We start from the raw sequence: 24,691 nt of genomic DNA on the forward strand, positions 1-24,691 counted from the left end.
AACAATTATATGTAATATGCCTCCGCCTCTGCCCTATGTTGTTCCATGGACCTCCCCCCAGAAGCAAAGATTTGAGTTAAAATGTTCACTCTGTAATAATATTTATTCAAAGATTTGAGGCACATTTTCACGACTTTTAAAAAATAGCAGACCTACAAGCTCGTAGCGCGCCACTCGGTGGCGCGCTACGAGCTTGTAGATCTGCTATTTTAGCAATAGCTAAAGCGTAACATAATGCTTTAAAACACCAAAAGGGTGTTCCCGCCCGAAATGGGTTAATGTATGCTCAGGGCTTTTTGAGTTTCAGTACTATATTCTTACTTCAGCAGTTAGGAATTTGGTGTAGTGCACTCATAAAACCACGCAGCCATAAGAGTGGACATAAGACATCATCGCAATGGCACGTTTATTTGTATTTAAATAGCATGTGCATGAAGACAAAAGAAACAAATGAACATTACAATTCAGAGTAGGTTTTTTCTTTCTTTTTTTTACAATTTTATGTATACATTTTCAGGTTTAATACAGAGTTATACAGAATAGTATATACTATAGAAAAAGAGAATCACATTACAGTGCAGCACAAGAATCAAAGCTTTTTGAAGCACACAGTACTTGTAGCAGATCTGTGGTTCTCTGAGATTTCCTTCCAGAGATATGCATACAAATGGAATGCTGCTTCTCCACATTTTAGTTTTGATTCTGGGAACAAAGGCAACCTCAACATGTCTAGAAGATGGTTCATGATGTTGCTGCTACTTTATGAACCGTCCAGACTGTTGAGGTTGCCTTCAGCACACATACTGAATCCGAAAAAAAAATGTATTTGTAACTAAACCATTCAGTGATTTATAGACCAGCTGTAGTATTTTGACAGCAATTCCTTGACGGTGTAAAGATCTTTTAACTAGAACTTTTTAACTTTGATATGATCCACATGGCAAATAAAAGAAAGAAAACGCACAATTGAAATGTAATGTCCTGCTGGGGATTCAAACCCTGGTCAAAATAAAAATGTAAGAATAACAAAGTCCGCACAGCAATGTCAGCTCCCAATAATTCTTTACTTTAACCCATTTAGACCTGGGAACGATTCTACAAATGTCTTCTAAATCCTGACAGACATGTTTCTATGTCGGTCACAAACATTTTCATGTCAAGGACCCCCAAGATTATATGTAATTGGCCGCCGACCCCCAACTACAAAATATGTTGTTCCAGGGACCCCCACAGAAGCAAAGATTTGAGTTCAAAACGATTTTTCAAAAAGACCAACAGCTAAAGTATAACATAATGCTTAAAAGCACCAAAAGGGGTTCCCGCCCCCCCGGTAATTGGATGTGTGTCTCTTTCTGTTCAGCCTCTTTTGCTACAAAATAAAAATGTATTCACACCAAAAAGTTACGTGGTGTTGTAGCTTACTTTTTCTGCGGCCTGACGTCGAAAAAAAAAAAAAAAACGTTCGCTCTGAAAGAATATATATTCAAAGATTTGTGCCGCATTTTTTACGATTTTTCAAAAATAGCTAAAGTACAACATAATTGTTGCCACGGAAACGGTCGACAGTGTGATGTCAGGCCATGACGTCACGTCACACTATATAGTATGGCGAGCAGAGCAGTAGAGCAGAATTAGTATATCATTAAGACTATAAGAAAGGAGGTATCTAGAGACAGGCTTTAGACTCAAACGTGACCAGCTCCGTTCCCTCCCCAGCTCCTAAGAAGAAATACAGATCCTTAGGCTATAAGTCCTCCCTGAGCGCGAGCCCTTATTATAGACTCCCCTGACCGTCCCCTATAGAGAGTATGCACGTGACATCATCATCAAACCAGGAAGTTATGCAGGAACGCCTACTGAGTGGCAAAAACTACTTTCTGGCCTTGACAGCTCATACATCCACACAGAAAAGTCCTATCTGATTGCATTAAACAACATTAAACGATGTTAAACTCACTTTGCCTGTTGCTTTGCCACTCGATTTGCCACTCGATGTGCCATTCACTTTAAGCATGCGCATACTCTCTATACGTACATATAGGAGATCTCGGTTACAATAATGCTTATAGTTAAAACACCAAAAGGGGTTCCCGTCCAGAATGGGTTAAAACAATCACTTGTGGTTATTGACTTTCAATTCAATTCAAAGGGCTTTATTGGCATGAGAAAACATACGTTTAAACATTGCCAAAGCAGAAAGCACAATCACATGAACTCCTTGAAACTTTGAGCTGATAGAGTCCCTGATTATGATTTACGATGCATGTACACCACCACATTCATTCTATTTATTGCTTTATTAAAGGAGGAAAAAAACCCTGAAGTAAATAGGTTTTATATAAATCAAAACCTCACAGTTGTATAAAAGCTCAGTAAATTGATTGAATATAAAATTCAATATCACATATGTGATATTGAGTTAAGTACGACAAGGTTAATGTTAATCTTAATTAAGATGTTTTCTTTAGTATAGAATGGCATGTTGCCATAGTTACATGTTGTGTGTGAAATATTGCGTTTATTTGTTTGTTAAATTAAAGAAAGTTTGCTTAAATTGTATATTACCCGTACTGGTTTTGTATGGAGAACAGATCTATAGCTAAAGGCATTGTGCGGACTTTGTCACGGGTTGTACAACAAACTGTGTGAATGGGTGAATGTAATGCACAATCTATGTAAAGCGAACTTGGATAAAGGCGCTATATAAATGCACCATTTACTGTCAAACCCAGTGTGACCCTGTATTTCTCACCCTATTTCTCACAGATAACTACTGACCTCAAGTCCAAATGTACCGACTCCCACACCGGCACCTCTGCCTCTGCCCCACTGGCTGCTGGGATTATTGCTCTGGCCCTGGAGGCAAAGTAAGTGCATGTAGCACATGAGTATGACTTGGAACGGCTTCCTTGTTTTATCCTTTCTATTTGTCTTGTGTCATTGAACAAGATGTCCACTTGTGTGCCGAATAGATGCTCTCTAATGCTTTTCTCTTTCGGGTTGTAGACTGCGGACTGGCCTAGTATTAACCCATTTTGATCTGGGAACGATTCTACGAAAATGTCTTCTACACATCCTGACAGTTATCTGAAAAACCTATGTTTCTATGTTAGTGGTTCGCTAGTCTCTCAAGACAGACTGTTGCCTATTTCGAGGAACAACAGGGGCCGCTGTTTTCCCGAATATTTGACGATGGGATTCTCAAATTTCGAGGAACAACAGGGGCCGCTGTTTTCCCGAATATTTGACGATGGGATTCTCAGATTGGTGGTTCGCAAACAGTTTCATGTCAAGAACCCCCAAAAATATATGTATTTGGCCGCCGACCCCCGTCTGAAAATATGTTGTTCCAGTGACCTCCCAGAAACAAAGATTTGAGTTAAAAACGTTCACTCTGAAAGAATATATATTCAAAGATTTGTGCCGCATTTTTACGGGTTTTTCAAAAATAGCAGACCTACAAGCTCGTAGCGCGCCACTCGGTGGCGCGCTATGAGCTTGTAGATCTGCTATTTTTCAATAGCTAAAGCATAGCATAATGCTAACACCAAAAGGGGTTCCCGCCCAGAATGGGTTAAATGAAACCAGCAGTAACCTGCCAACTATGCCTGCCTCTACGCATCTACTCCGGTCGATTATCGCACTTAATGAATTACTTTTTAATGCCTCTCTGGTTCACCGAATGGCCCCGTGTTTTTTCCAAAAAGGGGCAATTTGTTGTATAACTGCTAATCATTATTACACAGTCATGCTGCACTAATGTGGGGACAAACAGAGGCGCTCTGGAAGAGGGGAAAATTTGTCTGGTGCCAAATTGGTTTAAGCTGGGAAAAAGGAATTGGGGGGAACAAAGGGAAGTCTACCGACGCGCCTCAAGCCTGGAACGGCTATATTTATGTATTTAAAAGACTTCCCCCAAATGCTAGCCACCTTTATGACTCTGACGAAGACCGCGTAGGTCGAAACGTTAGTCGTTTCTGTATACTAGCACCTAATAAAATGATTTAAAATGTCCCCTCTGTCCTCTCCTTCTGAATTGGGAACAAATTGGACAAAAAAAGAGATTGAGAATCGTTAACACTGGCCTGGTATTAAAAGTCTGTGCATGTGACGATTTCTTAAGTGACGACTTAAGAAGTAAGGAAACATTTTGCACAGGATCAGTCGTGTGCGATCTATTTTAACTTATTTTGTGCGGGAACCCCTTTTGGTGTTAGCATTATGTTATGCTTTAGCTATTGAAAAATAGCAGATCTACAAGCTCATAGCGCGCCACTCGGTGGCGCGCTATGAGCTTGTAGATCTGCTATTTTTGAAAAATCGAAGAGCGACTGACATAGAAACATAGCTTTTTCAGAAAACTGTCAGGATGTAGAAGACATTTATAGAATCTGATCTCAGGTCAAAATGTGTTAACACGTGTAACTTGTCTCAAACCCTCCCATGACTGAAACTTATGGTAATCGGGTCTGTCATACAGTAGATCTCTTTTAGGTTATGTTCTCACTGGCAGACCCAAATCTGATTTGTGCTATATCCAGATTGGAATCAAGATTGGTTTGATCCAAGTCTGAACAGCAGGGGAAAAAAAGATACTTGCTATCAGATTTTTTTAACCACAGTATATATTAGATTGAAATACAGTATGTTTCAAATCAGATTTCTTAACCCATTCTGTACGGGAACCCCTTTTGGTGTTTTAACTGAGCATTATGTTATACTTTAGCTATTGAAAAATAGCAGATCTACAAGCTCATACGAGCTTGTAGGTCTGCTATTTTTGAAAAATCGTAATTTTTTGAAAAATCGTAAAAATGCGGCACAAATCTTTGAATATATATTCTTTCAGAACGAACGTTTTTCTTATTTCGACGTCAGGCCATGTCTCTCAGTCTGGACACTCAGACACTGAAGGCTGAATGATACGTGTACTCGTAATGCTGGTGTTGCAATGCTCGCTGACACCGTTGTACAATATGGTGATTATAGGTTATATCAGTAAGGGTTATGCTTCACCGGGATAGTAAGTCCTAAAGGTCAGATTTGAGAAACAAATCAGATTTGTCTGCAGTCTGAACAAAGCCTTAGAACTTCCCTTAAGCCATTTTGACCTGAGATCAGATTCTAAAAATGTCTTCTACATCCTGACAGTTTTCTGAAAAAGCTATGTTTCTATGTCAGTGGTTCTTCGATTTAAAAGAAATAGCAGACCTACAAGCTCGTAGCGCGCCACTCGGTGGCGCGCTATGAGCTTGTAGATCTGCTATTTTTCAATAGCTAAAGCATAACATAATTTCAACACCAAAAGGGGTTCCCGCCCAGAATGGGTTTTAAGCACAACGTTTACCTTTTTTGAGTAGCAATTAAGCCAAACGCAGGCTGACTGTGACTCAGTGTAATTCAGCACTGCTAACTTACTGTTTGTCAAATGTTCAACTGTTGGTTATGGTTAGTGAGGAAAAGAGGTTGCGTTGCATCAGCAATGGTTTTCAGTGGGAGTGCTAGACCCAAACTCCAGTAGTATACATAGCAGGATTTTATTTTTTAAATCCAAAAAAGGTAGGAAATCCAGAATTTCAAATAAATGAGATCTGCTATTTTTCAATAGCTAAAGCATAACATAATTTCAACACCAAAAGGGGTTCCCGCCCAAAATGGGTTTTAAGCACAACGTTTACCTTTTTTGAGGAGCAATTAAGCCAAACTCAGGCTGACTGTGACTCAGTGTAATTCAGCACTGCTAACTTACCGTTTGTCTTAATGTTCAACTGTTGGTTATGGTTAGTGAGGAAAAGAGGTTGCGCATCAGCAATGGTTTTCAGTGGGAGTGCTAGACCCCAAACTCCAGTATACACATAGCAGGATTTTATTTTTTAAATCCAAAAAGGGAAGGAAATCCAGAATTTCAAATAAATGGCCGGACAAAGTATACTCACATTTCCACTTTTGTATGTGCCAAAAGTAAACGCTGCCTTACGCCTTTCGGCTATGAGCCTTCATCAGAGCATTGTTGTTTTTGTCTTTTCAGTGCTCCAACTTAGTATTAAACCTGTGTGTCTGTGTCTGTGTGTGCGTGTGTGCGTGTGTGTGTGTGCGTGTGCGTGCGTGCGTGTGTGTGTGTGTGTGTGTGTGTGTGTGTGTGTGTGTGTGTGTGTGTGTGTGTGTGTGTGTGTGTGTGTGTGTGTGTGTGTGTGTGTGTGTGTGTGTGTGTGTGTGTGTGTGTGTGTGTGTGTGTGTGTGTGTGTGTGTGTGTGTGATATTCCAGTAAAAACCTGACCTGGAGAGACATGCAACATCTGGTAGTGAGAACTTCCCGCCCCGCCCACCTCCTCACCAACGACTGGAGAACCAACGGAGTTAATCGTAAAGGTACAACCCGTCTACTTTTATGCATTGTGACGTCTATCTTCCCTTTGTTCTGACAGCTAACACCTTATAAATGGCACTGAGACAGTGGTCATTATTGGATATACTGCGGTATCTATTAAACCATGTTGGTGTTTTAAAGGATTCTTTTATACTTTAGCTATTGAAAAATAGCAGATCTACAAGCTCATAGCGCGGCACCGAGTGCCGCGCTATGAGCTTGTAGGTCTGCTATTTTTCGAAAAATCTTGAAAATGTGGCGCAAATCTTTGAATATATATTATTTCAGAGCGAACGTTTTTAACTCAAATCTTTGCTTCTGGGGTGGGGTCCCTGGAACAACATATTTTCAGATGAGGGGGCGGAGGCATATTACATATACAGTAATTATTGGGATCCTTGACATGAAATATTGAGCACCGCTGATATAGAAACATAGGTATTTCAGAAAACTGTCGTGATTTAGAAGACTTTTTTTTATTTCGATGTCAGGCCTACCAGTAAATGGCTTAAACACATTTTGCCCACATTAACAAGATGTTGGATGTCAATGTAAATTTGTCAAGACTTCTATTGTGGAATATAATATTGATCTGGCCTTCAGCGGGCCGATATTGATCTTTGTGTCACCCTGTCCGTGTTTGTTGCGTTGTGTTTGTTTCTGAAGTGAGCCATTCATATGGATACGGTCTGCTTGATGCGGGCGCCATTGTGTCAATGGCGAAGACGTGGACCAACGTGGGCCCGCAGCGGAAATGTATACTGTCCATGGTCTCTGAGCCTAGGTTAGTGCGCTGCACGCACGCACGCACACACACACACACACACACACATGCACAGTTTGCATACACACTCAATTTAGCCCTGTGCGTGTAAGAATGGACCACTGAACATTATGGACAGCAACAATTGAGTACCACAGACGAAAAACAGTCTAAGTCCAAATTTCATTCTGACCCCTCCACGAAAAGGCCTCGTTGTCCTGAACCCTTATCTATCATTTACTGTATACATTATGGATAAATAGTGTGGCCAGAATGGGGATGATAGGGTTCATGTGGTTATAAGGACCATGTGTATAATTCTTAGTTGCTGATGAACTCAGCCTGTGATGAGAGTAATGATAAAGAGATCTGATGATCTGATTTACGGTCAGACCAGGAAGTTTAATGGGTGAGAGCTGGGAAGATGTGGCGAGACCAGATGAACTGGTTCGTGACCGGACGGATGGGGGTGTGGCCGGGTGGATGGGGGTGTGGCTGGACGGATGGGGGTGTGGCCGGACGGATGGATGGGGGTGTGGCCGGACGGATATATGGGGATGTGGCCGGACGGATGGATGGGGGTGTGGCCGGACGGATGGATGGGGGTGTGGCCGGACGGAGGGATGGGGGTGTGGCCGGACGGAGGGATGGGGGTGTGGCCGGACGGATGGGGGTGTGACCGGATGGATGGGGGTGTGACCAGATGGATGGGGGTGTGACCAGATGGATGGGGGTGTGACCAGATGGATGGGGCTGTGAGAGGTGCTCATGTGTGACAGTCTGACTGTGATAACGCGTCATGTCTCCATCTTGTCTCCATGCTCTGTTGGCTCTGGTACAGTATGTGCACGCGTTCGTGCATGTACGGTATGTAAAGGGGTGGACATACTTGGAGCACGATGGAACATTTTGAAGATTTTTAAGAGATTGTCGTGCCGAGAGGAGTATTATCTTCACGGTGGTTTCTAAGGCTGCCATATTATCTTCAATCTTATTTTCTTCTACACATTACTTTTTTCCATTTTCATTCTTCATTTCATGAAGCTTATGCTGTTATGGTAATCTGGGAACACAAAGATCCAGTTACTGTTAGTCACCATGGTGATTTCTATATATAAAAATAGTACATATTGCCCCTTAAGCCATTTGGTGTTTTAACCCATTTAGGCCTGACCAAATTTTTCAAAAATAGCAGACCTACAAGCTCATAGCGCGCCACTCGGTGGCGCGCTATGAGCTTGTAGATCTGCTATTTTTCAATAGCTAAATTATAACATAATGTTTAAAACACCAAAAGGGGTTCCCGCCCAAAATGGGTTAAGCATGAGCTTGTAGATCTGCTATTTTTTAAAAATATATATTATTTCGGAGCGAACGATTTGAACTCAAATATTAGCTTCTGGGAGGAGGGTCCCCGCCAGAACAACATATTTTCAGACCGGGGGGGGGGGGGGGGGGGGGGGTCCGCAGCCGAATACAGATAATTCTGGGGGTCCTTGACATGAAAAAGGTTGAGCACCACTGACATAGAAACACAGGGTTTTCAGAAAGCTGAGAACTTAGAAGGGCAGGGCCCTTCTTTCCATTCAGTGAGTCGATGCTCGATACATTTCTTCTTCTTTTTATATGTTTTTTTGGAATATAATTTTCTAGACTGTGTTATGTCATGTTCCAGTTTACTGCCCACAATGTTATAATATTATTGTTAATCATTTTGGGCACCTCAGTGACCGTTTAAGCCTCATTTCTGCCCCCAGACGTCCACTCGGAATCATTGTGGATGTGTGTTAATCTCCTAAGCGGATTTAGGGGTAGAAGAGACTGATACTTTACTCCCGTAGACTGAGGACGTTGGACGCTTACCGGGACACAACGTGCTAATCCTTTTCAAGGCCATAAACCGTCTGCCCTTCAAAGTCACATACTGACCTTTGTGCTCCTACCGACTAGACCTACTGACTTTTGTGCACAATTGCATCTATCTACAGTACAAGGCAGCAACACAAACTATTATGCAAAGGGTGCGTTGATATTTACAGTATGTATACTAATGATATTACTGTACTTTTTTATTGCATATATCAGGAACATTGGCAGCCGTCTGGTGATTGCCAAAAGTGTGGATTCCTGCTTTGGGACAGGCAGCCATGTGACTTCAGTGGAGCATGTGCAGGCCCAGCTCACTTTGACTTACAACCGCAGGGGGAACCTGGCAATCTATCTCATCAGCCCCATGGGCACGCACTCTACAATGCTGGCCCCCAGGTATGGACACGCACGCACGCACGCACGCACGCACGCACGCACGCACGCACGCACGCACGCACGCACGCACGCACACACACACACGTATCTCCAGTATAATTAATCAGAATATTCTGCTTGTCCTTTCCGACAGGCCGCATGACTACTCGTCAGAGGGCTTTAATGACTGGGCGTTCATGACCACCCACTTCTGGGATGAAAACCCTAGTGGCGAGTGGACTCTGGAAATAGAGAATGTGGCGGGGGCCAGCGACTATGGTAAGCCAGCTTAGGGAAAGGAACTGATCGGAATAACGTGTTCCTTCCATGCGCTACGTCCGGCCGGGGAAACTCTCCCCCTGTCAGGTGAAAAGAAGCAGCTTGGACTCCTCATGCATAGAAGGAAGCATGAGGTCAGTCCGCTGCTCCCCCAGGTTGGCAGAGGAAGTGTAGCGCCCAGGATTACATTAGATAATTGACACTGGGTGAAAAAATGGGTTACAAAAATTGTGGGATAAAACATTTAAAAAAATAATAATAATTAAAAAAAAAAAATTAGTTGCATGCTGAAAATAGCCGATCTACAAGCCTACAACACAGCGCGACTGTGAAAAAAACACACCGTCATTACGACGGCATCAAGGCCTGCCAAAATACATTTTGTTCGACTAAATCAACTGTAGATTTAGTCAACCAAAATCTCATGATATTTAGTCAACTAAAAACTAGATAAACTATTCAAGAGACTAAAACTAAAATAGATATTTGCTGCCAAAAACACAACACTGGGGGCCAGAGTGAGCCTTGCTTGCTGCCTTGCATGGATGATGCACCCTGGCCTTGAAACGACCTTACTAGTGGTGCAGATCACAGACATCAGGCACTGTTCTCTGCAGCAAGAGAATCCCAGAACACTGCATGTCCGTCCGTCAGCCCTCACTCCCCTCAGTGAAGATGATTTACTGAGGCAGAACGGCTCCTAACCCTCCCCCACAATGTGTTACTACTTGAAGTCTGCTTTATGCTTCAGTTAAAAATATGAAATTGTTTTGCTTTTGAGTTTAAATGTTATTTCTGGTGAGCGACATGCTGCTTCATTGCCACTTTGTCGCAAAGCATAAATCAGGCTTCAGGAGTTATGCTCTTAACTTACAATAGATTCTTACTTGAAGCTGATGTCTGTCTGCCTTCAGATTGTTGCTTATTTCAAGATATACTGTACTTTTTTGGCCCAACTTTGTCCAAGAAAACTTAAAACAAGAAGGACAGAAGCTACCATTATACACCCCGGAGAAGGCCTGTTCACATTTTGTGCCCAAGACGTCCACAGACGTCCTGGGAATTACCGCTATGTGGTGCCCAGGACGTCTGTGGACATCTTTGGAAAAAAAAAAAAAAACTTTTTTTATTTTATTTTTTATAAAAAATAAAGAAAATGTCAAAAATAACATTGGGCACCCTGGTCACTATTTAGAAAATGTTGAAAGGGCGCACAAAGCGTTTTAACACATTTTCCTCTTCCTGTCTCTCCGTCTCTCAGGCACTCTGACCCAGTTCACTCTGGTCCTGTACGGAACGGGCTCTGCGACGTCGTCCAGTTCCGCCGACGAGGAGCTGTCTCAGCCTGGTAACGGTAGCTGTAAGACCTTTGACCTGCAGCAGATCTGCATCGGTAAGAACAGTGTGACTGTTGTCCGCTGCATTCCAGTGTTTACAGCGTCTGCGGTATAACCTTAGAGTATATATTAATATATTCTAGTGTTTACAGCGTCTGCGGTCGCTGATTGGGGGTTTTGTACCATAATGAATTGCAATTTTATAGCGCTTTTCCAAGTGTTCAAAGCGCTTTACAATGGTTCATTGGGAGGTGAAGGTTCATTCATTCATACATTGGGAGGTGAAGCGGCGAACAGTCGACACCAGCGTCCTCACTTCCCACATTCTCACACCAATGGTGGCGAGCTCACACCGACCGACTCATTGGAGGCAATGTAGGGTTCAGTGTCTTGCCCAAGGACACTTCAACATGTGGACAGGAGGAGCCGGGATTCGAACCGCCGACCCATGGATCATTGGACGACCTGCTCTACCTCCTGAGCCACAGCCGCCACCATAGAGTAATAAAAGGATAGAGACTGAACCGGAGCGTTAGCCCCCCCCCCCCCCCCCCCCCCCGCTATTAATTTCAATAGAAGTTGCTCAGTGGCGTTTTTGAAGCACCCGGAAGACTGCCGGAAGTATAACTCAATGGCTCGAGCGAGCGGAAGTTTAGCCTATAGCCTAGCCCCCCAGACCTCAAATTTGAGGTCCGGGGCGGACTTACACACGTGACGTCATGAACGTCTGTCCGTCCACCTCCATGAAAGTGCTGCAGTTCCACATTTGGCCAGTAGGTAGTGGCAGCTTCAACGTTGGATAGCCTTACCGGGGGGCTTGGTATACAGACATGTTGACTGTACAAGTTGGAACAGGGTGTAACATTGATCATATAGTCTGCTTCATCACACCGTTTCGGTTATTCTTTTTGCATCAAGTTTTCCTATTTCAAATGTATGACATTTTCGGGTTTGCAAACTTCCTGTGAGGTTAGCTGAATAGGAACGCTCTAAACTTCCATGTCACGAGAGGCTATTTTACCAACAACAAAATAGCAGAAGGATGATAAGCCCTTTTTTATCAGTTCCTTCTGACTCTGCAGTCAATGATATCTAGATTATCCAGATGGGCAGGCCTGACGTGCCACGGAGCAGTGCCTCTGTGAAATCTTACTGGGTGTTAACCTTGTATAAACCCTTACTTTTCAGGAAATGGAGCTCTAATGTATCCAATCTAGTTATTATTTAGAAATACTTTTTTTTCTCCTTCATACTTTTCATTGGTTATTTAAAGACCCACAGACAACCACATTGTGATTGTGAGCTTGTAGATCAGCTATTTATTTATTTTTTGCAACTTTTGTGTCACTGTAGTAGTATGACAAAGTAGGCATTATTTTATTTTTAAAAAAAAGAATAACTAGAAAAAGTGCCCCTCGGGGCACAGGTCTCCACCAGGGCAGGTCAGGTTGTGGCCTCCTGGTGGCGCTATAATAGGCCAATGTGAAAAGGGTGCCATTTCTTCATGTATACGCCTTTGATGGCAATTGGATGATTTGAGGCATTTTGTTCCAAAAATGTGTTTAGCAAAAATCAACCTGTTTGTGGCGCTATAACAGGCCAATGAAGGCCAAAAGGGTGGGATATATTCCTCAGCCTAGTAAGAAAATGTGTGAAAGATTTCACGTAAATTGCATGCTGCGTTCATGATTTGAGGCTTTTGTTCAAAACGGGGCAATCTTGCAAAGTGTGAAAGCCAATTATAGCCAATTAGGATGGAATATGAAATATCGGACAGATCCGACTTGAGCACATGACCATAGAGATACTGTGTAACGATTTGTGAGATTTTTGGACAGAATCTGGAGGAGTAATATCAAAAAATGTGTTTTACAAAAGTCGGCCTCCTGGTGGCGCTATAAAAGGCAGATGCGGAAAATGCAGGTCAAAGGTTTGTCCTTGGCCTCTAGGGAGTGTGCATGCAACGTTTCACGCAGATCGGTGCAGTTTTAGGTAAAAAATGTGCAAAGCTGCCTCATGGTGGCGCTATAACAGGCCGTTCTGGAAAATGTGGGGCAGAGGTTCATCGTTGGCATCCAGGGAGTGTGTGTGCAAAGTTTGGCATCGACCGGGTTAACGGTGCCGGAGATTAGCTGGTAACAGACGGACGGACGGAAGGACGGACACACACACACACGGACACACACACACACACACGGACGGAGTGCAAAACATACTCTCTCCCCATGCCTTCGGCCTGGTGGAGAAAATAAACTGAAATATGGAGGTATGAGGTCACTGCCCAATGGCAACGATATTCAAGTAAAAGCAATGATAGTTAGTCGGCTGAAATGGTGGAAGTCTGCCCCCTGCAGGCTCTCGATGGTTCTTCCATGGCATAAGGCTCAACCAAACACAGATTGAAAGGCTATAGAGAAAAACAAATCAAAATAATAAATAACACAACTGCAGATTGAGTCTGAACTACAGCAGGCTTTTCTAAACATGTCGGTATATCATAATCTGATCTAAAGTCAAGTGATTAGCATAATAATTTGAGCAACTGCTTTAGTGCTTGGAACAAACCCACGGGTCTGTGAGTCAACAGTTAAAGCCTTGCTGTAAATTGGATTCTGCTCCCTCCCCCCTCGTCTCGCCACACTCTGTCAGTGCCCACAGTTTAACCCATTTAGGCCCGACGTCGACATTTAAAAAAAAGTCTTCTAAATCCTGACAGTTTTCTGAAATACCCATATGTTTCTATATCAGTGGTGCTCAATATTTCATGTCAAGGACCCCCAAAATATGTTGTTCCATGCACTCCTAAGAACCAAAGATTTGAGTTAAAAAAACGTTCGCTCTGAAAGAATAATATATTCAAAGATTTGTGCCGCATTTTCACGATTTTTCAAAAAATAGCAGACCTACAAGCTCGTAGCGCGCCACCGAGTGGCGCGCTACGAGCTTGTAGGTCTGCTATTTTTCAATAGCTAAATTATAATGGAATGTTTTATAACACCAAAAGGGGTTCCCGCTCAGAATGGGCTAATTGCCTTTGTAGGTAATGGTCTGCATCTGGACCTGGTGGAAAATGGAAATGGGGGCTGTTGACTTAAATGTGCTGTACTCAGCACACAATGTGCAACGGCTTTTGTCATTGCATTTCCTAAGCAAGAATCAGCACTGGTTGAAATGTATTGTGTTCGTGTTTGAAATTGTTGTATTCCAATGCGTTTTGAGACCACCGTAGAATGAATGTGGGACAAGGATTGTCCCCCAAAACGTATGTGTTATGTAACCAACGTTATGTACTTTTACTGAAGTACAATCTTTAGGTATTTGTACTTTACTTGAGTATTTTCAATTTCCAGTACTTTTACTTCTACTCCACTACATCTCAGAGCCAAAAATGTGTACTTTTACTCCACTACAGCTATTTGAAAACTTTAGTTACTTTGGCGATTTTGATTAGAAGACATACATTAACCACTTCACCCCTATACATTTCGGCCATTTGAAAATAGCCGATCTACAAGCTCACAATGCGTTGCGTTGCGACGCATTGTGAGAGCTTGTAGATCGGCTATTTTCAATAGATTTTCTACACATTTTGAACTTGTGAAATGGGACATTCTGCAATATGAATACTTTAACTTTTAGTACTTTAAGTACATTTTCAATTCTGTACTTTTACTTAAGTAGAATTTAGAACTACACGAAGTAGTTCTAAATTGCAGTTTTGGTACTTTTACTTAAGTCAAACAACAACTGAGTACTTTTTCCACCACTGGATTTTTGATTAATTTGTCCATAATTTAGCTATTGAAAAATAGCAGATCTACAAGCTCATAGCGCGCCACCGAGTGGCGCGCTATGAGCTTGTAGGTCTGCTATTTTTGAAAGATCGTGAAAATGCGGCACAAATCTTTGAATATATATTCTTTCAGAGCGAACGTTTTTTTAACTCAAATCTTTGGTTCCACAGAGTGTTATGAAGCTTCTTTTTTTTCTCCAATCATTATTATTATTGTCATCAGCGGTATATATTTCAGATTGCCCTCTTTCTCTTCCAGAGTGCAACGCCGGCTACTACCTCTTCCGGCAGGGCTGCGTGAAGGCCTGTCCCCCGGGCTACTCCGTGGGATCCCAGCCCCTCAACTACACGCTGGGCAACAACGTGGAAGCCTCCGTCCTGACCTGCCTGGCCTGCCCGCCGCCCTGCCTGACCTGCAGCGGCCTCAGCCCCCACGCCTGCTTGTCCTGCCCCGCTCACACCCGCCTGGACGTGGTCTCGGGCACGTGCCTGCACCTCAACCTGATCCGCGAGTCTCCCGGCAGCTTCATGGTGGCCCAGGGGAAAGGCGGACCGGCGCTCCACCAGACCGGCTCCCGGCTGCCCGTCACCGTCGCCGTGCTCAGCTGCATGGCCATCATCGCCACCTTCGCCGGCGTCTTCCTGCTGCTGCAGCTGCGCAGCTCGGGCGCGCTCCCCAAGCTGCCCTCCCTGGAGGCCGGCGCGGGGGGCCTGAGGGCGGGCTTCGGCCTCGGGGGCAACAGGGTGGTGTCGTACCGCGGGATCCCCACGGTGTGGGGGGAGGAAGGGATAAACACGGACTCGGATAATGAAGAGTTTGACGTCCACAACGAGAGGACTGCCTTTATCAAGACGCAAAGTGCTCTTTAACACCCCCCCCCCCCCTCCGGCCGGGCCCTTCCCCACTCCTCTCTCTTGCTCTCAACAATCCCTCAATCCCTTCCCTTTGATACAAAAGGGCTGTGGTATACTGACCTTTCACAGTCGCCTCCTGCTTTTCATCTCTCATTCCTTTTCATTGTCCTCTCACTGGGTTCTTGTCCGGGTCCTTGCCTTCGGATGGTGTCTTCCACACGTCCTGTGGAAGGCCCTATAATCAGAGGCTGTCGCCCCCAAAAGCTGGGAACGGCCTGAGCTCTTGCTCCGTTCACAGTTGGGTGCATTTCCATTAAATTAACTCCTGTATATCTCCCAACAATTCCATCTCGATCACTAGCAGACAGAGATTGTCTGCGATGGAGCCCACACCCCCCCCCCCCCCCCCCCCACACACACAACTTCAGGGTTCTCTGTGTCACAATAAACATGCGAGGATTGTTTGCTTACTCCCTCCTTTATTTGTTTCCATGGGTCTCGTTGCAATAGCCAGATGAGATTGTTAAGAGGTGGTGGAACACAGTTTTTTCTGTGTGTGAATGTGAGTGGGTGAGTGAGTGAGTGACTGTGGGGGTAAATTTGATGAGCATTATAGTTAGTTTTGTTACAGAGAAGCTACACAGCTGGTTCTGTCAACAACTAGAACTATGAAATTATAATATCAAGTAATTGGGACTTTAAAAAAGTCCTATTGTGGAAATTATTGCTTCACTGTGAACCCCTGAGAATTGGCTGAATGAAGCAAACCTTTTAAACCGCATCAAGCTATTAACCTTTTTGGCACAAATTCAGTATTTGAAAAAAGCATAATTACAACATCCCTACCAAAGGACCGTAAAAACAATTTATATCAAATAAAAGACAAAATGTAGAAATGTAACCCACACTCTGATCTCCGTAAAAGTAAGTGCCTGCTCAGGGTGGATGTTCATGGATACGTCATTTAACTGGATGTAATGTCTTCCTTTTTTGTCTTTCTTTTTTTCTTTTTGAGAACCAAAAAGAGTCCATCTTGGGGTGTTTGGGGTATTTTCAGTCTCTTTCATTTCGGGATTTTTTTTTAAATCTTTCTAGTTCCGTGTCTCTTCCTATAGCTGCGTGCATCTGCAATAGGTGCCATTCTAGATGTGAAGAAGCCCTCGTCCTTCCATTGTCATCACGAATGCTGTCTCACAGCTCGCAAAGTTTTTGCAGCTTACAATTCCCCCACCGTTTTAGATTTTCGGGCTGCATTGAACATCTCCTGGTAACGTTGCTATAATGTGATAGATAATATGAATTCTCCTGGCCCTCTCAACCACTGAGCACTCGTATAGTAGAAACTCCATAGGCCTACTGACTTTTACCATTGGCAACTACAGTACATTAACCCATTTTGACCTGAGATCAGATTCTAAAAAATGTCTTCTACATCCTGACAGTTTTCTGAAAAAGCTATGTTTCTATGTCAGTCGTTCTTCGATTTTTCAAAAAATAGCAGACCTACAAGCTCGTAGCGCGCCACTCGGTGGCGCGCTATGAGCTTGTAGATCTGCTATTTTCCAATGGCTAAAGCATAACATAATGCTAACCAAAAGGGGTTCCCGCCCAAAATGGGTTAAATAATCTCCTGACAAGATTTCATCCCATCTGTGAAGTGGTACTGTATATACTCGACAAGCTATAGGCTGAGAGTAGCTGCAGAGTTTGTGAAACATATTGTCGCTGTCAATATGTGGAAATGTATTTATGTCCAAAACTATTACTTTTCAGGAAATGCAAAAAAAGAGCCTGTGTTCCAATGGATCCAATGTAGTTTAGTGTTTAGTCACAAACCCTTAAACCTACCCTGAATACCCTTTTGGTATTCAGACAGCCAGCAGTGGGTAGAACGCTCCCAAAAAAGATTTAGTCTCTGTGACACATCTAGGGGCCACAATCTGCATTCAAAGATGTTCCTAGAAGCTTTGTCATTGGTCGAAAAAACCCAGGTCTTAATGACTAACCAATCAGGAAGCAGACGGGCAAATCGACCAATGACAAAGCTTCTAGGAAAATCTTTGAATGCAGATTGTGACCCCTAGATGTGTCACAGAGACACAACATTTTGTGTCTCTGAGTTGTGGAGGTCCTCAGAGTTATGGGGGTCCTCAGAGTTGTGGGGGTCCTCAGAGTTGTGGGGGTCCTCAGAGTTGTGGAGGTCCTCAGAGTTATGGGGGTCCTCAGAGTTGTGGGGGTCCTCAGAGTTGTGGGGGTCCTCAGAGTTGTGGGGGTCCTCAGAGTTGTGGGGGTCCTCAGAGTTGTGGAGGTCCTCAGAGTTGTGGGGGTCCTCAGAGTCAGAGTTGTGGAGGTCCTCAGAGTTATTTGGGAGCGTTCTACCCATTGCTGGCTGTCTGAATACAAAAAAATAAATAAATTAAAAGGTCATTAAAATGTTGACATATTATTGCTTATAGCAGCTTTAATACCTTTTATTTGTTATATATTAATAACACCCACAGACGGACTTAACCACTTTCAACCTGCCGTCCCAGTTTCGGGAATTATAGACGGAAATTGTCTATAGCGGATATCGGCTGTTTCATACCGTGCGACTGTAGAATAAATAGGGCATTAATTAATTTACGAAAAAACAAGAAAAGAAAAAGATGAAATATGGAGATACATAGTTTCTGCTCGACTGCTGATATCAGCTCAATACATTACTTTTGAATGAACACGAGGGCTTGTCAAAGCAGCTGTTCGATAACGTGGGACGTCTGTGATCAACCTTGTATTTGTGTCGTTTCTCTTTGTACCTCTGCTACAGAGCAGACTCTGAATGGTACATGCTATGTCTCGCAACTCGCATCATTATGACCGTGTGCATATTATGTGTGAGTAAGAGCTTAATGTCCAAGTGCCCTATTTTATATTTAGTCGCACAACTGCGTCGCTCGCCAAAAATAACTGACTTTCAAGTGGGGAAATGTGAACTTGTCTTTTGACCACTCTCGTGTGAAAACATTTTGGCCTGTAGCTTTCCTTCTCTCCTTGAGCTCACAGCTTTGTACTTTGAGGCAGATCGAGTTACACTATCCTGAGACTTAAATGGTAAATGGAGCATTTATATACAGTAGCGCCTTTATCCAAGGCGCTTAACATAGATTGTGCATTACATTCACCCATTCACACACACACACACACACACACACACACGCATTCATACACCGATGGCAGAGGAAACCATGGAAGGCACCAACAACCTGCACATCAGGAGCAATTTGGGGTTCAGCGTCTTGCTCAAGGACACTTCAATTGACCTGAGATCAGATTCTAAAAATGTCTTCTACATCCTGACAGTTTTCTGAAAAAGCTATGTTTCTATGTCAGTCGTTCTTCGATTTTTCAAAAATAGCAGACCTACAAGCTCGTAGCGCGCCACTCGGTGGCGTGCTATGAGCTTGTAGATCTGCTATTTTTCAATAGCTAAAGCATAACATAATGCTAACACCAAAAGGGGTTAATCTATTGTCTCACAGCTTCTCTACACCCGTCATACAGTCATACTCTGGTCTGAACCTGAGATTGTGTTCGGTATATTTAGCAATTAACTAGAACTTTAATGTTATTAATTATGTTTTTTTTTTTTTTTTTTATCTTCAGTGAAAAATATTCTAAAGCAGTTTTTATTTAGAGCTGTGTTTCCTCTAAAATCTGCAGTCTCATAAATTGATCCAGTGTATGTAGGATCCATCTTTTTTTTTTTCAGTCCAGAACTGGTGAGCTTGCTGAGAGAGGTTGTCATGGTGATGATGAAATCTACCTCTCACCGCTCAGCGATGTTTCATGTGTGTTTCACTTATTAATACTACATAAATATTCTCGAAAGGATCCATGATCATATTAGTCACAAATGTTTCATGGGGAAGAGTGAAAAATCTCTCAGATTTTTCAAAAATAGCAGACCTACAAGCTCGTAGCGCGCCACTCGGTGGCGCGCTATGAGCTTGTAGATCTGCTATTTTTCAATAGCTAAAGCATAACATAATGCTAACAAGCAGTGCCAGACGGGTCTGGAAGCCTGGCGGCATGAAATGATAGTACCCCTAAACTTTATATTTGATTTATCACTTGCATAATTTGCCTCTAGGGTTGATCATCATCATGGGTGTGTTAACCCAAGTGCTTTAAATGTATGTTCTTTAACCCATTTTGACCTGATATCAGATTCTAAAAATCTTCTACATCCTGACAGTTTTCTGAAAAAGCTATGTTTCTATGTCAGTCGTTCTTCGATTTTTCAAAAATAGCAGACCTACAAGCTCGTAGCGCGCCACTCGGTGGCGCGCTATGAGCTTGTAGATCTGCTATTTTTCAATAGCTAAAGCATAACATAATGCTAACATAACATAATGCTAAGGGGTTCCCGTCCGGAATGGGTTAAAATAGGAAGGGTAGGAATAGAGTTTTAAGTTTATACGCAATTGTACAACGGTGTCGTGTGCCCGGAAATAGCTGATCTACAAGCTCGATGCTTCAATGTTGCTGTTGGGCGTAAACCTCATACTGTACTGTGTGAGCTCCATTTTCGTCACTCCCTAAACTTCTTTGCCTTTTTTTTTCTATTTTGAAAAAGATTTTTGTTCATCTAGCCAATCTACATTGACACGTTGTGAGCTTGTAGACTGGCCATTTTAACTATTCAAAAATGTTTAGCAAAATAGTAAAACAAAGGCAAAGAAGTTCAGGGATAAGGGATTTAGCGGTGACGAAAATGGATCCCTGTATGTCCAACGAAAGTCATTATTGTTAATTAGCCACTTTCAGTTTCACAAAAACAAAGCAAAAATAGAAGATATATCTACAAGCTAACAGTGCGTCACGTCGTAGATCGGCTATCTTTGCTACGTTTGTGTGACATTGGGCTGCTATGACGAATTGGGGCATTAATTTATGAACAAAACAAAGTTGAAATATGGAGAATAGGGGTTTCTAGCCCGACAGCAACATATACATAGATTTTATGTCCCTGACAATCAAACTTTGTTTTCCCTTTTTGGCAGGGATTGTTTGCTTGGAAGTTGTACAAGCATCAAGAAAATTAAGCTTGATTTAAAGATTTCTTGATAAAAGCTTTCATTGGAGGTACCACTGTACCATAAATATGTCGGAGCAAATTTGATTAACGTTGCGAGATCATCACCTTGCACAAAATAAGCAAAGATTTACAACTAGAAAGGCAAGATAATAAACGGCAAGTATCATAGAATTAATTAACTTGCCAATGGCGGCAGTATAACTCTAAAATGCACTGGGAGTCAGCTGCTTCAGCCAGGGGAATACACTTTTAAAAAACAACCTCTAAATTGGGTTTTTTAAGAGTTATTTTGTTATGAGACCTATTCAAAAATGACGTGTGAATCCTTACGAAATGTATCTGTTGTTTGCCTATTGTTTACGTATCATGTTTTTCCCCCTTGGGTTTTCTGACAAAACCATATCTATAGCAGAGACTCAAGTATTGTAACCTGACTCCGCCAGATGGGGCAGCAGAGAGTACACTGGCATACACAGTGCTGCCTTGATCCCGCCTCTAGCTGCTGCTGATTGGCCAGGCCGTTTTGTGGCCGGGCATCAAGTCTGCCTGAGAGTTCCCAGATGGGAGCAGGACGGGGGAACCCAGTGTACTCTCTGCTGCCCCATCTGGCGGAGTCGGGTTACAAGTATTGTAACACCTGTTGGTCTGACTACAGTACGTGGCCGGTCAAGACTCACCCGTGGCTTCGACATGCGGTTAGGGTTCCCCAATAGGCGGCCCACGGAGCGCCCCCTTGTGGCCCCTGGAAGATTTTTTTTTTAAATTACATGGGGGTCAGTACTAGCCTATGCATGTCAAACTGGGCATCCTTTTCAAATGGGGTCTTGCCCTGAAAATTAATTTTCAGGGCAAGACCTCGACCTCGTGCCTGCGGACTCGGCCCCCAGCCTGGTACCCTAGTACCAGTACCAGTACCAGGTTTGGGGATGGGGTTAGTATATGGGGCCCTATGGTCGGAATATTGGGTAGTCGGATTTATGGGTGTCGGATTGTATAATGCTATCAAGGACCCCATGACCTCACGTTGACCACCAGTTACTATGCAGACATGAAGACTGCATTATCCATATACTGTAATACTTTTTTATTTTATTAATGAACAGGGGATGTTACACCGGAAAGCAAATATAGAGATGCTTTCCTATCTTAAATGTTTGCTGTTTGTGATTTTTTTTTGTTTTCCTGATTTGGAAAGTCATAATATGTTTAAAGCTTCATCTCGTCTTGACCTTATTTTGGTCTAAAAAAAAAGAATTGCGCTCTGCAAAAACTGTGCTGGAAAGTACCCTTGGTTGAAATGGTTCTTTTAACATCCAATTCATGGCCAGATTGTTATTGAAAAGGTTCTATGTAGCTCCTCTGATAGTCAGAAATGTCCTATTTTGCTTTTGATTCATTCCTATCTATGCTACAACTATGGTGGTTAGTTTCAAGTTTGGCTTAATCCCAGCAAAATCTTTGGCTTAACCAAAGACTGAACCCTTTTTTCTTTTTTTCTTCTTTTTTTTCTTTTTTCTTATTTGTCCTATATCGGCATCCATCAATTTATGTTTAATTCGTTTTTTTTCTGTCATTTTTGCCTTTAAATATCTACACAGTAAATGATTAGTGTTCATTTAACACCAACCCTATACAGTTAGTTGGTTGGTTCCATAGACACCACCTTCCTGTAACACTAAAGCTAAAGTTGACAAAAACAAAACCTGGTTTTGTCCAAAAGTTAAATATCTATATTCCAATAGTAATCATTGAGTGTTAATTCAGTAACGGGTCTCCCCAACCCCCCCGTCTCTCCCCTGCTCTTGGAAAAACGGAAAATACTTTTTTTCATCTGCTACAATAATGTTATCCAGTGAGAGAGAACTCCACAAAGATCATTTATCAGCTTCAATTTGAACGTTTTCCAGTTAGAAATGTGTGATCAATTTCACTTTTAGTCCTTTATCCTGTATGAGTTCTCTCCAAAATTGGTATCGGCAAACTGAAAATGTATTTCTGGAAGAGTTACTGTTACTGAACACTATAGCAACGATTGCTGTCAGAATATCAAAGTTTTTGCTGTCAGAATATCGAACTACACGTATAAAAAAATATATATATATCACTTCTTACACCACCTTGATATTAACACTGATTTTTACTGTATAAAGATTTTCAGTGGCATTCTGTTCTGCATGTTCAGCAGCGGGTGGAGGGAGGAGGTAGAGAATGTATTGTATCCCATCACCGTAAACAACTTAAGGGCTGAAGTGTGTGTGTGTATGTGCGCGTGCGTGTGCGTGCGTGTGTGTGTGTGTGCGTGCGTGTGTGTGTGTGTGTGGCGCACGTCTTTGTTAAAGTATAAATGAAACACTTGGAGGTGTTGCAGGTTCAGTGGAACTGCCTCATGCAGCTCTGTTGACCACTTCCCACCTCTTTATGAGGTCGCTGACCTGTGGCTGCACACGGGTGCGCCAGTGACCTATGACCTATGGATAATAGAAAAACAAAATGAACTGTATTACTTGGGGGACATAGCTCTAAAAAATAAGGCCTATTTTTGTACTATATGAATGGTGCAGTGTAATTTTCTTGTAATTTAAAGATTTATTGTTTTTGTGCTTTTATTTTCTTCCTTATTTAATTGATGTCAATTATAGATTCTACTAAAAAAAAATAAAGATCTATGCAAATTTGATTCTGTGAATGTCTTCCGATCCTTACCATGCTGTGCTTGTGGACAAACATTTTCTCGATTTTTTTTCCAAAAATAGCAGACCTACAAGCTCATAGCGCGGCACTCGGTGCCGCGCTATGAGCTTGTAGATCAGCTATTTTTCAATAGCTAAAGTATAACATAATGCTTATAACACCAAAAGGGGTTCCCGCCCAAAATGGATTAATGGTTCATTATCATTAATAGCATTCCAGGCAGGTTCTACTGGTAACTATCATGTTCAACTGACAGCTGGGAATGGGCTATAATTAGCCAAACAGATGAACTCTTCCTACTTTCAGGGCCGCTTCCCTATACTTCCTGTAGGTGTTACCGATGATACTAATTAGGGCTATGTTCCATTTTAGTGTGCAGTGGTTCTCAAACCTTTTAATGTCACGGACCCCCCATAACTCTGGGGCTTCGTACACACATAAAGAACGAATGTTCTGTGCTCTGCCTGTGTTTCATGGCCGCCCCAATGCTTTTCCAATGGAAGTCACGTGGTTTGACCAAACAGTTGTGTGTGTGATGGGGGGAGGGGGGGCAATCACACACAACTGTTTGGTCAAACCACATGACTTCCATTGGAATAGCATTGAGGCGGCCATGAAACACGGACAGCACAGAGCATGTTCGTACGAAGTAGGGCATTAAGCAACTAGTCGACTAGTTTACTAGTCGACTTGTAAATCCACTAGTCGACCTTGTTGGTACTAGTTGACTAGTTGATAAGAAAAAAATAAGTTTATTTTATTTTTTATTTTTTTTCCCCCGATTTTGTAGGCCTCAAGATCAGGTAGATTATAGTTATATTCACCATGTACACAGTTTTTCAATGTACAAATATTTATTTCCAAAAAAAAAAAAAAAATCATTTTTTACATAATAGGTAGTTAAACAACTAGTTGACTAGTCGACTAGTCAACTAGTAAAAATGACTAGAAGTGAATGCCCTAGTACGAAGCCTGGGAGTGTACAAATGGAACCAAATGAGACCCTGCAGTGACCACTGGTGTAGCAGAGTGTTTCTGTTGGAGCAGAATGGAACAGAGCCTTCATTAATATCAGCGCTGTAACGCCTGAAGGAAGTCCATTGACATGGATGTAAACACATTGGCTAACGCTTTATTAGACACATTACTCCAATGAATGTTCAGTTAACCATTTTCTTAATGCTTGTTGACTATTAATGAGACCTTCAGATGGCAGCCAGGATTTCATTTGAATCCTTAACCCATTTAAAACCCCATTTTGACCTGAGATCAGATTCTAAAA

The 24,691-nt window shown here is 42.5% G+C and overlaps 1 protein-coding gene across 1 annotated transcript in view; it reads left to right on the forward strand.

The window, feature by feature from the left end:
• Nucleotides 1-16,102, forward strand: part of furina (furin (paired basic amino acid cleaving enzyme) a) — a 132,844-nt gene extending 116,742 nt beyond the window's left edge. Inside the window, 7 exon segments of the mRNA XM_079497965.1 lie at nucleotides 2,733-2,867; nucleotides 6,266-6,369; nucleotides 7,034-7,151; nucleotides 9,216-9,395; nucleotides 9,529-9,653; nucleotides 10,915-11,046; nucleotides 15,043-16,102. Coding sequence (XP_079354091.1) covers nucleotides 2,733-2,867; nucleotides 6,266-6,369; nucleotides 7,034-7,151; nucleotides 9,216-9,395; nucleotides 9,529-9,653; nucleotides 10,915-11,046; nucleotides 15,043-15,653 — 1,405 coding nt within the window. The 3' untranslated portion in view covers nucleotides 15,654-16,102.
• The last annotated feature ends 8,589 nt before the right edge of the window (nucleotides 16,103-24,691 follow it).

Source organism: Electrona antarctica, assembly GCF_951216825.1.
Source record: "Electrona antarctica genome assembly, chromosome: 3".
Taxonomy (NCBI): domain Eukaryota; kingdom Metazoa; phylum Chordata; class Actinopteri; order Myctophiformes; family Myctophidae; genus Electrona; species Electrona antarctica.